This window comes from Ilyonectria robusta (genome assembly GCF_021365365.1).
Source record: "Ilyonectria robusta strain PMI_751 chromosome Unknown BGZ61scaffold_24, whole genome shotgun sequence".
Lineage (NCBI taxonomy): Eukaryota > Fungi > Ascomycota > Sordariomycetes > Hypocreales > Nectriaceae > Ilyonectria > Ilyonectria robusta.
The window spans coordinates 826,920-845,223 of record NW_025764458.1 but is presented as its reverse complement, the minus strand read 5'-3'; the positions used below and the strand labels follow the sequence as shown (position 1 = coordinate 845,223).

Sequence of the window (18,304 nt, the reverse complement as noted above, 5' to 3'; positions counted from 1 at the left end):
GACGGAGGTCCAACGGAGCACGGAGCCCGAGTGGCTTATGCAGCGGCGGTTCGGGAGCGCTACGGCCCCTCATGGGAGTTTGTGGGTGGGCGGAGCGCAGTATCTGAAGGCGTCTGCATGCCACGCTTAAGTATGTGTTTACAAGTGGTCCACAATTGGCGTTTGCGAGTGACTGTGTTTCTAGTTGGCAATGGGAGACGCTGCGAGAAGCTCCTCGAGCCCAAACAAACATTGGAAATCCATTGTAGCTGGTTTCTAGCAACTGTCATCTCCATATAAAGCCAATGCGAAGTCCACTTTGGATATCGAATTAACTAGGCCAATCGATAAACATTATTTAGAAATTATCCCCGAGATTATGCGCGGATCTCTCCGCGGGGATTGTCCCCCCACCTCAGGATCTAGGCGCCTCGTTGTGGAACATCCGGAGCGAAACCCACTTCTTTTCGGGTTTTCCGAACGATCACCAGACGAATCCCCTCTGCCCCATTTTATTACCCCGGATGGAGGGTGGACATTCTGCCCATCGAGGTGAAGCTTGCTATGGATACAGTCGTTGGTAGCCGCGTAGCCTCGCTTACGAAAACCGGGTGGTTCGTTGAATTTCGGGTTTGCCGGGGGCTGTGAAACATCCTACGTCGTACCCGAGGACCAGACGTATAATATAGGGAGTCTAGGACCTCCTAAAGCTGAGTCAGTCCCCAGCTAACGGTTCTCAGCCTGCAGACAAAATGCCACACCACTCAAAATCACCAGTGTCACTAGACGTCATCGTCGTGGGAGCCGGCCTGAGCGGCCTCGCCTCGGCCATCTCGTGTGCTCTCTCCGGACACAATGTCACGATCTTTGAGTCTACCGACGAACTCTCAGAAGTCGGCGCCGGCCTGCAGGTAACGCCCAACTCATCTCGCCTTTTGCAGCAATGGGGCCTACCCGATAAGCTCTGGGAGACGGCAGCTGAGCCGACCTATCTCGCCGTTCACAAATACACCGGCCAAACTCTGGCCATGGAAGAGAACTTTGACGAAAAGATGCGGGCCAAGTACGGAGCCCCGTTTATCGACATCCACCGGGTTGACCTCCAAATGTCCATGTTCGATCGGGCCAAGGATCTCGGCGTCAAATTCTACTTCGGCGAAAAGGTTGAAAATATCGACTTCAGCATCCCTCAAATCACCACCAAATCAGGCGTCACTGCCAAAGCGGACTTGATCATCGCTGCCGACGGCATTTGGTCTCGAAGCCGCAACTTGTTTTTGGGGACGAAGGACCAACCGAAACACACCGGAGATCTGGCGTACCGCATTGTTCTTAGTCTGGACCAGATCAAGGACCCAGAGCTTCAAGAATGGGTCAAGAACCCATCTGTCCACTTCTGGATCGGCCCCGGAGCTCACGCTGTCGGCTACTCGCTACGTGGCGGAGAAATGTATAATATCGTCTTGCTGGTGCCGGATGACCTGCCAGAAGGTGTGAGCCGACAAGCTGGATCCGTGGATGAGATTAGGGAACTGTTCAAGGACTGGGATCCAATCCTGACCAAATTTCTCAACGTTGTAGAGAGTGTCGACAAGTGGAGGTTGATGCATCGTAAGGCATTCCCTTGATGAATTTTGATGCGGTTACTAATTAATTAACAGGAAATGAGCTGCCTTCGTGGGTGAATGATAGGAAGAATTTCGTATTCGTGGGAGACGCCTGTCACCCCATGCTCCCATACCTTGCACAAGGAGCAAACTCTGCCGTCGAAGATGGTGCAGTATTAGGCCTCCTCTTGGGCCACATCCAATCAAAATCGCAGTTGCCACAGGCGCTGATGCGTTACGAACGCCTTCGCAAGGCGAGAGGTGAGGCGATTGTGAAGGAAACCTTTAAGCAGGTGAGTCTAGCCGAGAAGCCCCGATTGGAAATACATTCTAACATGACTTGGTACTAGAGGGCAGCTTTTCACATGATGAATGGCCCTGAGCAAGAAGCCCGAGATGAGCTATTCCTATCGCAGCTTGGAAAGGAACTCAAGGGGCCATTCCCCAGTCGATGGACGTGTCCGGAAGTCCAGCCTTGGCTATACGGATATGACGCATATAAAGAGGTTGAAGAAGTCGTCAAGAAGGAACCTTTTACTGAGAAAAAGACGTTGGTCCCCTCCTTATTTCAAACTTATTCCTGATCAGAACGCTGACAATCGTGAAGTAGAGGTCCTGGTGGCTTGATCTCGCGGATCCTTGCCTTCTTGAGACTCAGTTGTTGAGAATCGACGTCACCAGAGGTACTGCTATATATAATCCAAATTTCCTTATTGTATGAGCTACTGTATCTTCGGGTACTGGGTGTAGTGATAAATGTGTGACTCTATTGTTAGCAACTACAACGGGGCTTTGATCTATCTGACATTGAGCACGGTTAGAAAGAATACCAAATATATCTCCATTTTATGGTGGACATGCTTCCAATACTTGAGCATCATTACTTTACTTAAATCTTCATGTCTGGAACATTCTCAAGTTGGATTGCGGTTCTAAAATGATTTTCTCAAGAACAGTGTTGAGCCAATTTACCCGAGTTCTTGCTCATACGTCTCTGCCTCGAGCTCTCAACCCAATGGGCCAATACTTTTGTCCCCAACTTTGCCATCTAAGCATTAGATGTGAATAGACAAACACGGTCAATACTACGGAATACAAAAACGTGCAAATCCGGGATGCAGCGACCACCGCGCAGAGAGCATACAATGTAACTGAGCGATGCAAACTAATGCCAACACTAGCAAGAACACCTCACTTCCAATGTGCAATAACCCTCCCATGGTGGGGTTGGGAAACCAGTCAAGCCGTAATTATTCCCTACTAGCTATCTAATATCATATCGTTGCGCAAGGGATCATTCTTAATTAACAATGAACCTGACGCCTAGCACGCCGTGTTGTACATTTGGGCTCTATCGCTTCTCCTTACTTGTGTAAATCAACGCCTTTTGTCACGCTGCAACAATGTTTTGGCGCTGATGTGAATCTTGAGACTCCCTGCCGCTGTCCCCCGTTTGTTACCCACCCAAGAGATAGGGATCCATTAAACGGCTATAATGCATCATTCAGTCTTTATTCAGTCACCCTTAATTCGAGAGCGCGAAGGTTGAGAGTAGCAAGCTAAAACGATGCTGGTCTGAGCAACAAATGGGCGAACCTGCACATACTGCGGCTGCGACGGAGACATGTATCACGGCATTCTTGTCTTTGGTGATTTTATTCAAGTTGTCCTTATTAGTCGAACACTTCTTAGTTTAGGCTATGTATTGGTATAGGTACCGGTATAGATGCGTTCTGCGGGGACTCCCTGACCGCGATGATTCGGGGATCTCGGTTTCGTCGATCAAGCTTTACGACGACTTGTCTCAGTACATGTGATATGAAAGGAAGAGATGGAAATCTTACCATATCGTCGCGAACCATCCAAGTGTTATCCCACCAGGCAAGGTCGAAAGCACCAGTTTCAATCACACTTCGCTGTCCGTTCTCAGCCACGCACGAAAAGTTCTGCATAACCATATGACTGCAAGGGAGGCCATACTGCTTGGTAAAACTCCCCGTACATGGAGGTAGAGCGCGTTGCTCAGGGTGAAGCAGCGATTCTCCGGCTTGGACGACCTGTCTATAGACCAGGTCAAGGCCCTGGTGCGAGACATTACCCCGTGTGTTGCTCCAGAGTTCGGTCAGGTACAGTGTGCGGGTTTTGTGCCCTTCCTGCACCACTTCTTGACGGAATTTACAATTCCAGGAGTCCCAATGGCACTGGAGTGAGCTGTAAAGCTCTAAAAGGTTCAACTGTGGGGTTTTCATGAAGGCGCGCATAGCAGTATGCTGGGACCCACGAGGCGAGCTGATGCGATGACCGTAGTTGCGATAGAATCGAGTATATGCATGTACCCATTGTGGCGCAAGGCAAATATAGGTTGTGCGGATGTGGGAGACCAGCTCTGTGTTCGGAAGTCAGCCCTATAATAGGTAGTAGTGGCCATGAGACTGACCTCTTTGCGAGTGACACCAATATGCCTCTACTTCACTCCAACGTCTTTCGAATTCGGGCACTGTTGGCGCGCGAAACACGAGTCTCATAGCCCTCAGGAAGTCGTTCCTGTTGCCGGTCCTCGGCGTGATAGTATCATGGGGCTTATCTGCGTCCAAGAGATGGGTGATAGTGAAGGCTGGCTTGTCACTCAAGTCCCGCCCGTTCCAGCGCTTGCGGGATATCTTGATGATGGTGCTTGCGACATCCTTCACGCAGAGTTGCTTCTGTGTGCCGGGGAAGATATCATTAATGTCCAGATTCTCGAAAACATCGAGCTCTGCTATCAACACATGTGGGAAGAGGCTTTCGCTGTCCACTTCATTCCTGGCAGCAAACTCGCAAAACCACGTCTTCAGTTGGCCAAGAACCCAGGCAAGGAAGTCGTTGGTGCCATCTCGCGATGTGGCATAGGCAATGGGAAAGTAAGTGCCCACCATGGTGCGTCCTTTGAGTTCCAACACTTTGAAATTAGGGCATGTCGAATGACGGGTGACATTGACCATCATCAGGTGTGAGTGTCGTTGCCACACCTTAAAGTCGTCATCAATATTAATGACCTGATATTGAAGAGTCTGGGTCTCGTCAAACTTCTCCTGGTGAAGGACTCCATCTGTGTCTAGTTGGGCAAGTAGGTGCGGCAGTGAGCTGGTGTAGTCGAGTTCCTCCGAGTAGAGTTTCCATAGGTCATGCGCAATATCAAGCAAGTGGGACTCGTCATATTGCTCTTGCAATAAGTACGCCGCGCGTGAAAGACGTGTATCTGGTGATAGCGACAGTTCTAGTGATCGTCGTGGGTCCGGTGGCAGAAATCTATCCCCCTCCGATAGACTTTCAGTTTCGAGTAGCCACGGGTCGTCTGCTGAAAGCCATGCGTCATCGCTTCGGAGCCATTCTTCGTCTCCTGGATCCCATAAGTTGTGTTTTGCGGGCCGTGGGCGGTGATCTGCGCGCAATGCATCTTTAGCTGAGGTAAATTCGCCAAGTGATGGTCTTGCTTCTTGGATAGTCGCTTCTGTTTCGCAAGACTGTTGGGCAGTGTCCCGAGTCTCCGGTTGTTGAGGCCAACGATCCGCAGGAACTGAAGCTGGGGAATATGGATTGGGATCATGGATTAGCTCCACGAGCCAGACCTCTTTGGCTGGCAGGTACAATAACATCATTTGGAAAGGACAGTCTGCCCTATCTGGTGGGAACCCGATATGGGTGGTCTCGTGGCCGGTGCATGTGACGTCGAGTCGTTCAGGCATTCCACGCACATTGTTTTGCGTGCATTTGATAGCATGGCCCTTTGCCTCGGCGATGTCATGGATAAGCCCGAAGGCGGCCACACAGCTCTCGAAGGTGTACTGGTAGTCTGGTGGCCGTGGCGGCATTGTTAGCTTCGGCTCGTTGGGTGCAAGATGCAAGGTTCAAGGTGGAGGCGGTGATGCGTAGCGCGTCACAAAACGCGTTGGGCAGCTTTTCAGATTTACCGGCCGGCAGTGGCGGGGCTACTCGCCTCCGAATCATACCGCCGCCCACAAGTCAACGCTGTATTCTTATTTGCAAGACCATGCTTTAGGTGCGTCGAAGTTGAAGGCATCAATATCTAAGAGTTGCATTTTAAATATATTTTTCTCTTCCATGGCTTTTGCAATTTTGTCCGTCTCCAAAATTTGACGAACGACATATTAGGAAAATGAGCTCAATGGTGGTGAATGTACGGTAATTGCCTGAGTAAGCATTTACCAGCTAGCTATCTATCTCCTGATGCAGGCAGTCTATTAATCTGTAGATGAAACATCAGTGCTTTTTGCTAGCTCTTCCCATTCATTGCAAATCTTGATCGTCTCCTCGCACTTGGCCTTGATTCTACCCCAGCTATCCGAACCTAGAGGCACTCGTAGCGGCACTGTCCGACCTGCTGCAGCGCCCGTACCCTTTACTAGGTCGATCATGCGTGCCACGCCCTTCTCTGAGTCGCCTGGCTCGTTGCCAACGGTGGCGGCCTCGACCTGCCGCACAGCTGTATTGAATTGTGCATAATCAGGAGCATGAGGCTCGACATGAAGGATGTTTTCGAAAGCCTTGGTGCGAAAGTAGCCTGGCTCCACAATCAAGACCCGAAGGCCTGGAGCAAAAATGGCAAGCTCTTTTGCCAGGCACTCAAGTGCCCCTTATGGATATGTTAATATCAGATTATATTGATAACAAGGCATGTGCGGGGACTAACCTTCAAGGGCGAACTTGCTAGAGCAGTAGGCGGCAGCGCTGGGGTCACCATGCCATGCAGCCTGGGAGCTAATGTAGAGGAGCGTCCCCTTACCCTTCACACGGAGCTTGGGTAAAATAGCACGGGTAATGTTCATGGGCCCATGGAAGTTAGTCCTCATAGAACTTTCGAAGTCTTCTTGGCTATACATGAGTTGTCAGTTCACCCAAGGTGCTTCAAGAAACAGGCACAGGAGACTTGCGTTAGTTCCTCAACAGCGCCGCTGCGAATATAACCAGCGTTATTAACAACGACATCGATGCCACCAGGGTACGCTCCCCAAGCCTCGTCGATTTTAAATTGAATGATGTCGGCAGGCAAAGTAACGTCCAAATCCACAACGGCTGCCCCAATGTCTTTCAGATGAGCCAGCCTACTGTGTGCGTTACGGCCAGTTGCAATGACATTGTCGCCTGCTGCTCGGAGCTGACGAACAAAAAGCTCACCAAAGCCACTGGTACAGCCAGTAATTAACCAAGTGAGAACCATTGGGGGCAGTATTTCGTAGATGATTCATCACTTGAATTGAGAGGGAGAGACTCTGGAATGATGTGAGGGTTCGGGTCGAACGGAAAGGAGACGAGCAACTACGTGAGGGGTTCAGCCAGTGATGCGGGGGCTGGTCCTGCGGAGAGTTCCGATGTAACCTTACAATGCTGTGGAGACTTTTATGAATGTTGCTTCCCAGGTGTTGGTAAGCCCGAGAGCATTGTTAGCTACGTGGGCTTGTTGGATGTATGGGCTGGTGGAGTGGGGGGCAGGATCTGTCCCCCTGATCCGATTTCCGGTTATCGCCCTTGCACTTGCATAGGCTTGGCTTCATCTTACGATTATGTTCATCGGGATTTTAGGCAGTTAGGACAATATTATTGCCAGAGCGTGCAAATCGGGATAACGTAGACAGCCTGTGCCCCTTTCCCGGTTTTATTTTATTTTAGATAGTTAGGTGCGTAGTATCAATTCGCTATTTACGAACACCTTTTGCTGTATGCAGCAGGCAACTTCGAAAGTCGGCAGGGCGTCGAACATTTTGTGTATAAAGTTCCTAGTGGTAGTCTGGGTTCCGTGCATAGCTCATGGCACCATATTTAAAGGGTGATGAAATATGTTAGTTATAACCATGAGTTAGGAACAGGTCCTTCTTTTACGAATACGAACATAGCTGGGAGCAGTCGATGAAAATATGTTTTTTAATAAGCTGGGGTGGAGATTATTTCCTTGCTTGTCGCACTGAAGACGAGTTTGTCATCTTTTATAGGAAATAAAGTGGGAGTTCGAATCGCTAGTATTGAAGAAATTCTCACTCCTCTGGTAAATGGCTAATTGAATTATGAATAAATAATGGCTGAAGACTGGTGAGATCAAGCTTTTTACCTGGTCACACTATCTAGGGTGTTCAGGTCAGTCTGTGGGCCGGGCGGCGGGGAGGTGGACTTCCCAGCCTCCATCTTATATCCCTTCATTCGTGGCTAACAAATCCCGTGCCTTGTGGCGAACCGGGCCGTTCCTAAGCCGAGCCTAGTTAAGGCGCTGTTAGCTTCATGCAACATTCCCGCTATCATCACACGTGGTAGGGCCTAATTGCATAACGAATTGTGGTAATTTCCCCCGGTTGCCTCACCCTGACGAGGCTGCGCAGCGACATCACCCAACTTCATCAGTCGAAGCTGTGACAAACACCATAGTTCAGCTGTTCCGGTTCCTACACAACCTCCTTGCCTGGTTTCAGCGTCTTCCGAGGCTTACTAAGCCTCCATGACGTTGATCTGACCCTATGACAGCATCGTCTCTTTCTCCTCCTTCTCAGTCTGAGAAGACGAGTGGCGAGGATGTCAAATTCAGCAGCTTCGAGACTAGTGCTATGATAATAAAGGTAAGTGTCGCGTCCAGTCTTACTTACTCAACGTCTTGAATTTCTCACAGTGCTCTAGAGGAACGGATGGAAAATCCCCACCCCGATGCAATGGAAAGCGCAGGACGAAGCTGGCGCGAAAAGTTTCATCGAATCCCCTCCGCAGGTTAGTTAATACTACTCCAAGTTTTTAAAGCCGAATCTCACAAGCCCCAAGCGAGACAAGCGTAGTCTTTCAGATAAGCATCGCTTCAGGTTGCTGTAAGTATAACCGTCAAAGCTAGCTGAAGACTCGTCAAACTAACATTAGCAAGCCATGCGCATTGCACCGACATAGACCCCCTTGACAAGTTGGCCCCCCTCATCAAAATTGCCGCAGACAATGGTTGGATTGGCGACCGGTTCAAGTTCTTTGTCAAGAACAAGACAACCGGCTCGGCGGTGCTGGAGTCAACGGAGAATATCAGTAAGCATACAAGCCGAATTCCACTCAATTCTCTGAATAAATAGAAACTCAACTCTCATTGTAGGCTTCATTGCGCAAACACCAACTGACGACGACTACCCCTACTTTTGCGTCTCAGTGGCTGATAAATACACCAACGGATACCAGAGAGATGCAGATTGGGTCGCTCTGGTGTTTTCAAACCAGGGCATACCCAGAAAAGAGGTGGAATCATTGCTAGTCAATGACAAATTCCCCCACGACTACCCGGATCTCCGATACTTGGACTTCATGATCTTACCCGTGGTTCTCCTGCGCTGGCAGGTGGAACAGATCACAACTAGGCTCACCTCCATCAAGGCTGAGATCATGAATCAAGACAAGAGCCTTGTATCCCCGACCCAAGGCGATAACCTTGTATTTCCGACCATCGAGACAGTCAGTGATATGAGAAACAAGGTGTTCAAAATGCAGCAAAGCCATGTTATGCTCCATCGCAGATGGACGTTTGCGCGCGAACTAGCAGGTAACTTGGTCCGTTACTTCGATAAAATCGAGAAGCGGAATACCAAGGAGAACAATGTGATGGAATACTCTGCTACTTTTCGGGATATTGTCCAGGCCCAGGACGATATCCTAAAGACTCTATTGCATGACCTAGACACGACACTGTCAAGGATACAAGCTCAGCAAACAAATGTAAGTAAAAGAAGACCCGAAGTCCCTTTTGAAAATTTAATGCTAATTTTGTGATAGATGGACAATCTAATCAATATATCGGTACGTTTGCCTGAACTGAGATCACACAGTTTGAAGATCTGGGTATTCATGCTAACATGCCGATCTTAGATTGCGAGGAGCTCCCAAATGGCAGCAGAGAAGGGTCTCCGGGATAGTAGATCGATGAGAACGATAGCTGTCGTGACCCTCGTTTTTCTTCCAGGTACTTTCGTCGCGGTAAGACACCATCCAGCAGTCAATAGCTTCCGCAAACTTTAGCTAATGAATTATACACAGGCCTTTTTCAGCATGTCTATGTTTGACTGGGAAAGCGGTCGAAAACAAGGGGAGGTAGTCTCAGCTAAGTGGCTAGGGGTGTTTTTTGCCATCTCTGGCACTTTGACCTTGTTGGTATTGCTCATCTGGGCGTGGTGGCACAAGCGGTCCAAAAGGTCGTCTGGGACGAAGGACGCCGGTAAATTTGTATGAAGAGAGCACCGTGGAATATGATATTGCCAGTACAGATAAAAATGACCAATCGTATCACTTGAGATATGAATCGTTGACAATGGCTAAGCCTCATTCTTGTTGCCTGGATTGCCTTTCTCTACGGCCTACGAGCATATCTGTATGCAATATCCGGTGTGCACTTTGGGGATCAGGCTGCCGGCTGCCTCGAAGCTCACCGTTAGCCGCCCGGTCGCCGCCCATTACTACGACTCAATTACTACGACTCAATTACTACGACTCAATAGCCGTCGACCAAGATTACCTAGGCCCGACCCTATTACCTCAAATGTCAAGACACGTCGTCGTTTCCGGCGATGCTCCGGCCCAGCTTTTCCTACTTCCGAGGGTGGCTGGCGCAATCGACGCAGGCGGAGGCACCCGGAGCTTTAGCGCGCATCGGTTCCATGGAGGGGCTGGTCTCATCAGCGAACTGCTTCAAGATACCGGTCATTCTGGACAGATCGCGCACATCTACAGACCGGCTTTGGCTGGGTCGGCAGAGACTTCTGTGCAATCTATTGTTGAGCTAGATGCTTACGACACAACTAGTCCTCATGGTACCGCTTTCAGGCATAAGAGCACGAAACTTATCGATGCTAGTTCGAAATGGCTAGCTCCAACGCCGCCACTACCGCCAACCACGCATGACACCATCTCTATATGGGTTCTACATGACGCAGGCTCAGGGTCATCTTTCACAGACTCCGATGCTAAGAACGCGATTGCTCAGTTCAAGACTTCCCGGCCACAGTTCCTAATCTACCACATGTCAAATCCTCTATGCGAGGGGAAGTTGTGGGAAGATTTGCGCTGGGGGCCATACGTCGACAATCATCCCCGGGATCCTGAGAAGGTCATTGTCATTCTCAGTGCCGATGACCTACGCGCCGAGGGCATTGAGCTATCCTACGGACTCTCCTGGGAGAAGACATGCGAAGACTTTGTTGAAAAGCTCGGTTCCTCTGGCAGGCTTGTCACACTGGTTACGTGCGCTCACCTGGTTGTGCGATTCGGCTTAGACGGTGTCATATATCACACTGGACGCCAAGCAGCCGCACCTCTTCTGGTTTTCGATTCGCAATGTGTCGAAGGCCAGTTTAGTCGACAAAACCTTGGACCCATCCCCGGTACAGACGAAGCATTTGTGGCTGGCTTCTCGAAAGGACTTATCGAGTCGCATGACCTTAGCATCGAGCACGGCATTAAATGCGGTCTCTGGGCCGCGAGACGGCTATCCCGCCGAGGCCTCACGGTCAAGGACCCTGAAGGGCCGAATCCATCCATCTATCAGACTCCGACTATTATGACTGGCCTTGGCGACAGCGAGGAAGATGACCAGTTGTTGTCGTTGTCGATTCCTTCAGATCCAATCGCCAGTGGCACAGAACGCAACTGGTCCCTCATAGACCACTTGGTCGGAGATGCTGCCGAGGTTGCCCGCCGAATTGTGAAAGATGGGGTCATGTCTCCCGAAATACGGGTTCCGTTGACATCATTCGGCAATCTCGTGCTATTTGATCGCCAAGAAATCGAATTGTTCCGAACACTGTTTAACTTCCTGAACTTGTACTTCTCTTCGCCCAAGACGAAACCCCTTAGCATTGCGTTGTGCGGCCCGCGGGGCGCTGGAAAGGCCTTTGCTGCACTTCAAGTTGCTCAAAGCGCGGCGAAGGGTCAGAAAGTCAAGGAGCTGCGGTTTGACCTTTCTCAATTTACATCTCCGGATGACCTTTTGGCCGCCTTTCATTCCGTGCGGGACTGCACCCTTGGAGGAAGCATTCCGCTGGTTTATATCAGCGGCTTTGATGGCAGTCTTGCTGGATCTCAGTTAGGTTGGTTGCCTTATCTTCTTCCGGTAATGCTGGGAGGCAACTTCTCAGATCATGGGTTTAGCAGACCTATTGGCCCTGCTGTTTTCTTCTTCGGAACCACCGTCTACAAGAGTTACCGTGAGCTGAAATCTCGCGCTGAAGGGGACACTCGACTACAAGATTTCCTCGGTTGTTTGCATGGCTTCGTTAACGTCCTCGGGCCAAACCGTTTCGATTATGACGAAGGGGATAGATTATACCCCGTCCGGCGTGCCGTCATCCTCCGTGCATTGCTCGAAGAAAGAGAGCCAAACCTCAAGACTGGGGACAAAATTCGCATTAATGAAAGCGTTCTGAACAGCTTACTGCTGGTGCCTACTTACAGGCAGGGCATCAGGTCTCTGAAAACCATCATGGCGATGAGCAGGGTCGACGGGCACCGCAGTTTCGAGCGGGCTGCCCTCCCCCCTCCAGCTCAGTTGGATATGCACGTGGACTATGCCGAATTCACTCTACATATGAGCGGTATCCCACTTCCTCCCGAGGTTGTCGAGAAGATTGCGGTCAAACTACACGAGACATACTTTGAAGCGAAGACTGCGACACCTGAAATGGACCTGAGCGACCTCGTCCACTGGGCCCAGCTAGATGAGGAGTTGAAGGAGTCATCCCGGGCTCACGCCATGTCCATATCCCAAAAGCTGCGCAACATATCGTGCTACCTCTCGGAGAAGCAAGGGACTCGTGAGCCCATCATTGAATTCACCCGCGACCAAGTCGAAATCTTAGCACAGGTCGAGCACGACAGATTCAACTCGGAGCGATTGCAAAAGCAATGGGGATTAGGAGAACGATCTCCAGAAAAGCGGAAAAGCCCGTTTTTGATACCTTGGGACGACCTTGCAGGGGAATGGCAGGAGATCGATCGGGCCATGGTTAAGGCTTATCCGTCTATCCTACGTCCGGAGGGCTACGTGATTTACCCCATGGGCCCGAAGAGCTAGCGCACGCATAATCTCATCTCAAAAGAATGCGTAGTCGAAATTAGAATTGGAGTTGCGACCTTGGAAAAGAATGGGGTGGGAAGAGAAGGAATACTGACCGTCAAGATCTGGGATTAGCCGACTGCTGGCAGTATACTGGAAAGACTGCCCTTAATATAAGTTCATGCGGAGTATTACTATTTGAACGACAATAAAATACTAATCGACTTTGTCATAATGTCGACGAGACTGATGATGTGAGGATGAGAGCTATGTAATCTGCAAATATGTGTTATACAACATGGCTCAAAGATAGTGCCTTAAATACCACCCACCCAACAACGTAGAAAGCGGAGCTTAGCTGCGATCTGTCCTTCCCCCTCTTCTTTTCCTTGTCTCTATTGATTTCTCCTGAGAGCAGATGGGATTGCATACGTGTAGCGTATCTTACAGCAAACATGTCATGCCAGTTGAACCGGCGACCCAACAAGCTCCCGGCAATATGCGGTAGCGCCATGGCCCTAATGCGGATGGGTCACTTGGGGAACTTTTCAAGGCGTAGGTCGTTGATGACCATGTAGCGGCTGAAGGTGATCCAGCCGTAGCGGAACCAGACCATCTGGCTCTTGTGCGCCTCCGTCATAGCCTGCCAGGCGGTGCCCAGGGCGTTGCTGCCGACGAGCGAGTTGAAGAAGACGAGGCCGCCCGGGCGAGCTTCGTTTTCAGTGACGACGCCCCTAGAGCGAAGCAACGTCACAAATGTGTCGAGGAAGGAAACGTACTTGCGGGCGAAGTTGACGGTGCTGAGGGTATAGAGGTCGACCGGGTTCTTCCACTCGGGCTTGCCCTGGGTGAGGCCGGCGATGAAGGTTCGTGCGCCGTAGAACAGGGAGATGTGGTTGGGGTGCGACGAGACACCGTGGGAATCGAAGGTGATGAGGACGTCGATATTGGCCGTCGGCTGGGCGGCGTCTTCGGTGCGCTCGCGAGCAAGCAGCGGCGCAAAGGCGCTACCCAAGAGGCCTGCGATCTTGTTGCGATCCCATACGGTCGTCATTGAGTCGGGGAAGTCGGTTCTGTTGGGGGCAATTGTCAGTTTGCTGTTCTCTTCGTTTGCGCCAGAAGGCTACCATACGGGTTATCGAGCACAAACACATCGTCCTCGTCGTGCAGACCCAAAGTCAAGCCGCTCTTGACGAGTTCCTTCTTGCGCGTCTCTCCCAGGCCGTCGGCGTTCCCTAAAGCCACAGTCGAAACCATCAGCCAAACACAACGTCTCTTTTTTTGCCATTGAAAGCTGCATGCGACTGCCTCAGCTCAGCAGTGCCAGTCGGTTCATACCGGTGCTCAAACACAAGATCTTGACATGGTTTCCGGTGTCGGGTCGGGTTAGGGCGAGGATCGTCGGCGCGAAGAACATGGCCTCGTCGTCGGGGTGGGCGATGAGGAGGCAGATGCGCTTGTTCTTCAGGGTCGGGAGGCGGGACGACGCAACGTTCGCGGTGAGGATGTAGAAGGACGGGAGTACCACGGCGAGAACCGCGAGGATGAGGTAGTGCAAGTCCATGTCGCGGTTGCAGTGGGGGACAAGGGGATTCCTTCTCAGATCGTGGAGCTGGAAGCGAAGTTCGATCGGTCGGTCGGTTGAAGACGGCGCGCGCTGGGTGGAGCTAGAGCTAGGTGTTGCGCCCGCGAACTGGTTGTGGAGGGGCCACGCAGCTGCAGGCGAGAGAAACAAGCAATTTACTCGGTGAAATCAAATCGCCGCGAAACAAGGACAAAGGGGAGTAGATGGAGGTGTTGGAGGTTGAACAGAGGTGTCACGAGACAACAATTGGAGGTGAGGCTCTCGTGGGGGAGACTGGAGGGTTGGTGAGGGGAGTGGGAGGCGGGCTGTCGCAAATGCCACCTTGCGATTGCGGTGTGCAACCCTTGAAGCCCCTGTCCATACACCCGACTAGCTTCCATTAACGCTTGTTATGCCCTGGACGGATGACCGTTGGCGTACTTTCAAGGCGTAAATCCTGCGGGTGGGCTCTGTAAACCCCCTGGAGTTGATTGGCGGTGGGGTGGGTTGCACCGGGCTGATGTCATGAGAGACACCCGCCTCAGGGGTCTTGAAGGGAAAACTGCACTAATTAGTAAAGCCGTCTCTCTGACATAGGTAGCTTTACGACAGCTGTCAAACTCCAGAGCGCCCACGTCGCGAGAACACCAACGACGTTCCCAACATCCTTCTTCCGGCGCCACACCTCGCTATCAGAATGGCCCGCCAACGCAAGGAAAAGTCCATCAAGGACATCCCGCTCAGGCAACCGGATCGCTCCGGTCCCTCCGAACAGACGCTCCTCGACATGGCGCAGGGGAAGAACCTCTTCGAGCAGGCGGACGCCCGCCAAGCCCAGCTCGACCGCGAGAAGAATGGGGAGGTCGTTCTCAGCCCCGGCGCCGAGCGCTTCCTCGAGGCAGCTCTTTGGACGTCGACGCTCGCCATGATTCACTTCACCTTCGAGGTGTTGGTTCAGCACCAGTATGGCATGGATATCGACTGGCCTTCCGCCTGGGCCCGGACTGCCCAGGCGTGGATCCGTAAGTCATGTTCTATCTTCTACCGACCTTCTGCAGTCCTGTAGGCTTCATGCTAATGCTTTGACTGTGCTAGTCTTCTTCTTTATTTTCTATCCTCTCCACCCCCACGAAGCGAACCCAACCCTGATCCCCGGGATCCCCCGAAAGTACCAGCATGGCATTCGCCAGGCCGTCTTCTTCATCATGAGCCTCACCTGCGGTCCCTACCTCGTCCACATTAGCAACAAGTTCGGATATCTCGCTGTCATGAAGAGAGCCCCGCCCTTGGGCTGCCTATGGCTCTGGTCTATCGTCGAATTGGAGCTCCTGTGGGGTGTCCTCAGCTTGGCCATCACCGTCGCATGGGCATGGCAGAAGGGATACGCTTACGCATAAACACAAGGGTCAATTATTTAATGTCCTTGCTGGATCTGGCTCCTGGGCCTGTCCCCCTACGGTCGAACTATCCTCTTCCACCAAATCGTTCGACACTGATCTCTTGATGCTATGGCTCTTCAATGTCCCTGCCCGCGACAGACTAAACTGGTCTGGGCACATGAGCTGGCTCACCAGATCCTCCAACCGGCGGATCCTGTCCCGTTGGTTCTCCACCAACGCCTCGAGTTTCCGCGAGCTCTCGTCCATCTTCATTTCCCGCCACTTTGTCCTCGACTCGAGATCTCTGAGTCTCGATGAAATCATGCTCATCTGCATGAATTGCACCCTCGCCGTCAGACTCTCCCGCTGCCTTACGAGCTCCAGCGCCTTGGTTCTGACCGACATCCATGCCATTGCCACTGATGTCTTCCCGCCTTGCCAACTCCGCGGCACAAGCGTCCATCTTCTGCCCTCGTCTCCGACTGCCGCCTTGGTCTCGGTGTCAGTCACCAAGTCTAGCAGGCGTCGCTCGAGGTTGAGTAGATCATCCATAACAAAGGTGTACATCTGGTACTCAGGCTGGTAATTGTGGAAGCTTTCGTGCTGGGCATTGATGGCCGTTACGATATCAGCGAGCCACGTCGACTCAGTTTTGTACCAGGACAGAGACGTCTTGACTCGGAAGTACTCATCGTCGCTGTTCCGGAGGTATGTAATACGGGCGTATATAGCGGCAGCAATGGCCACCACGAATGTGAGGATGCCTGTGATGTTGGCGCCGATGGAGAGCGGTGAGTCTTGTTGGTTAACCGAATCCATGGGTCCTGAAGGAGGTTGAAAGTATATGTTCGAGATGTAGGAGTAGAAATAAGTTAAAACGTCGGAATCATGGTCGCATTGAGCTTCAATTGAGAGATCTGTTCTAGTCCAAGCCAGCTGAAAGCGCGTCGACTCAGCCATGTTCAGCCATCATCCGCCCTTCTCAGCCTCGAACCACGTGCTTCCGCACGTGATATCCAACGCCCCTACACCATGTGGCGTTCTCAAGACGACGTACTCGTTCATCTTCACAAAATGAGGTTGATACGGTCGCGACATATTCATATCAATTGGCGTGCCATCCTGGGATGCCTGCGGATTACCAATACCCGCCGCTCAACCTCCGACTCCGGGTGTGGATCATCCCGAACGCATGCTGGCTTAGTAACCTCCGAGCCGATGCCGTTATCCAGATGCGGGCTGACAACCTGGTCCAGATGTAGTTCGGAGGAATTATGTCTTCCAAGTGACGGACCGGCGATGTGCTGACCATATTTTGTAGTGGCTTGTTATCTCGTCTTGTTGAAAATCTTGGGGATAACGTTATTAGTTACGGTTGCAACCTTCGTTGAGGGCGGTTACTGAAGCTCAGCCTATAACCACATCTCAGCTGGAGGATGTATAAGAGGGCTGGTAAAATTGTTCAAATGAAGGGACGACTATTTCAACATCACCTCAATCTACTCATCAGGTTATAATTATAAATAATCGCACCCTCACCTAAAAGAAGCACATCATCTCTCACAATGGCACCGTCCACCCTCCAAATTGTCATCAAGACCCGTCCCAACGGCGCTATTATCCCGTCCGAAACCTTCACTTCCCGTACGGTCCCATCCCCCTCAGAAGAAGACCTCAAAGATGGCCAGATCCTTGTCGAGACGCTCTACTTATCCCTCGACCCCGTCATGCGCAAATGGCTCAACGCCGACAACGGCATTCTGGAAACCACGCAGGGAGAGCCCATGCCGGGCCCTGTTCTCTGCCGCGTCCTCGCCTCACGCAACCCGGACGTGAAGCCTGGAGATCTCATCACCTCCTGGTCCGGCTGGGTCAGCACCGCCGTCCTCTCACCAGACACCTTTGAGAAAGTCTCATACCTCCCTGCGTCCCTGCCCCTGACAGACGCCCTCGGCGTCTTGGGCTTCACCGGTCTAACAGCCTACTTTGGCATGCTGCGCATCGGGAAGCCTCAGAAGGGCGAAACGGTCGTCGTGAGCAGCGCTGCCGGCGCCACGGGCAGTGTGGCGGCGCAGTTGGCCAAGATGCGAGGGGCGCGGGTCATCGGCATCGCTGGGGGTGAGCAGAAGGGCAAGTGGCTGAGGGAGTTGGGCGTGGATGAGGTGCTCGATTACAAAGATGAGAGATTCGAGGAGCAGTTTGTGAAGGCTGTAGGAGAGGGGATTGATCTTTACTTCGATAGTGGTGAGTCTACACAGGTGTGAAAAATGGGTGGTGTTCAGCTTGGACTAACACTGACTGTAGTTGGCGGACGAACACTCGAGTTGGCCATCGCCCACATCAAGAAATTCGGCCGCATCGTCATCAATGGCGACACAAGCGGCTACAACACGAGCACTCCGCGCGGTATCAAAGTCAGTACATGCCTCCTCCTATTTACTTGCAATCACTAACACGCCTCTAGAGCCTCTTCCCCATCGCCCCCAAATCCGCCACCATCCACGGCCTCAACATCTTCCACCACCTCAACGACGCTGCGCCGGCTCGCGCCGAGCTGGTGCAGTGGTTGCAGGACGGGACACTGCAGCGGACGCAGACCGTTGTCAAGGGCGGGCTTGAGGCCGCGCCGCAGGGCCTGGCAGATTTGTTCGCCGGGAAGAATACGGGCAAGATGCTGGTTGAGGTTAGGAGCGATTGAGATGAACCGTCTCAGGAGATGCAG

General features: G+C 51.8%; 7 protein-coding genes across 7 annotated transcripts; 4 read left to right on the top strand and 3 right to left on the bottom strand.

Moving 5' to 3' along the window:
* Positions 1–476: 476 nt before the first annotated feature.
* On the top strand, positions 477–2,448 carry BGZ61DRAFT_429523 (uncharacterized protein). The gene is made up of 4 exons (XM_046243780.1): positions 477–1,590; positions 1,641–1,879; positions 1,937–2,136; positions 2,194–2,448. The coding sequence occupies exons 1-4, from the start codon at positions 732–734 to the stop codon at positions 2,249–2,251; spliced, it is 1,356 nt and encodes a 451-aa protein (XP_046098814.1). The 5' UTR covers positions 477–731; the 3' UTR covers positions 2,252–2,448.
* Positions 2,449–3,479: 1,031 nt separating this feature from the next.
* BGZ61DRAFT_460547 (uncharacterized protein) lies at positions 3,480–5,458 on the bottom strand. The gene is made up of 3 exons (XM_046247038.1): positions 4,024–5,458; positions 3,567–3,972; positions 3,480–3,502 (listed from the first exon to the last, which is right to left on the bottom strand). Exons 1-3 carry the CDS (start codon positions 5,435–5,437, stop codon positions 3,493–3,495), a joined length of 1,830 nt encoding a protein of 609 aa, XP_046098813.1. The 5' UTR covers positions 5,438–5,458; the 3' UTR covers positions 3,480–3,492.
* Positions 5,459–5,625: 167 nt separating this feature from the next.
* On the bottom strand, positions 5,626–6,928 carry BGZ61DRAFT_460545 (uncharacterized protein). The gene is made up of 3 exons (XM_046247037.1): positions 6,518–6,928; positions 6,277–6,458; positions 5,626–6,219 (listed from the first exon to the last, which is right to left on the bottom strand). Exons 1-3 carry the CDS (start codon positions 6,802–6,804, stop codon positions 5,828–5,830), a joined length of 861 nt encoding a protein of 286 aa, XP_046098812.1. The 5' UTR covers positions 6,805–6,928; the 3' UTR covers positions 5,626–5,827.
* Positions 6,929–7,774: 846 nt separating this feature from the next.
* BGZ61DRAFT_460543 (uncharacterized protein) lies at positions 7,775–9,901 on the top strand. The gene is made up of 7 exons (XM_046247036.1): positions 7,775–8,188; positions 8,247–8,333; positions 8,385–8,428; positions 8,482–8,633; positions 8,698–9,311; positions 9,369–9,392; positions 9,462–9,901. The coding sequence occupies exons 1-7, from the start codon at positions 8,090–8,092 to the stop codon at positions 9,609–9,611; spliced, it is 1,170 nt and encodes a 389-aa protein (XP_046098811.1). The 5' UTR covers positions 7,775–8,089; the 3' UTR covers positions 9,612–9,901.
* Positions 9,902–10,041: 140 nt separating this feature from the next.
* Positions 10,042–12,866, top strand: BGZ61DRAFT_460542 (uncharacterized protein). The gene has a single exon (XM_046247035.1). It carries the CDS (start codon positions 10,129–10,131, stop codon positions 12,655–12,657), a length of 2,529 nt encoding a protein of 842 aa, XP_046098810.1. The 5' UTR covers positions 10,042–10,128; the 3' UTR covers positions 12,658–12,866.
* A 1-nt stretch (position 12,867) lies between these two features.
* Positions 12,868–16,401, bottom strand: BGZ61DRAFT_509371 (putative deacetylase LmbE-like domain-containing protein; the record flags this gene model as incomplete). The annotated part of the gene is made up of 6 exons (XM_046251996.1): positions 12,868–13,712; positions 13,772–13,874; positions 13,978–14,306; positions 14,914–15,041; positions 15,328–15,498; positions 15,661–16,401. 6 exons carry the CDS (start codon positions 16,399–16,401, stop codon positions 13,172–13,174), a joined length of 2,013 nt encoding a protein of 670 aa, XP_046098809.1. The 3' UTR covers positions 12,868–13,171.
* A 259-nt stretch (positions 16,402–16,660) lies between these two features.
* Positions 16,661–18,280, top strand: BGZ61DRAFT_429513 (uncharacterized protein; the record flags this gene model as incomplete). The annotated part of the gene is made up of 3 exons (XM_046243779.1): positions 16,661–17,826; positions 17,887–17,996; positions 18,047–18,280. Exons 1-3 carry the CDS (start codon positions 17,148–17,150, stop codon positions 18,278–18,280), a joined length of 1,023 nt encoding a protein of 340 aa, XP_046098808.1. The 5' UTR covers positions 16,661–17,147.
* Between the last annotated feature and the right edge of the window lie 24 nt (positions 18,281–18,304).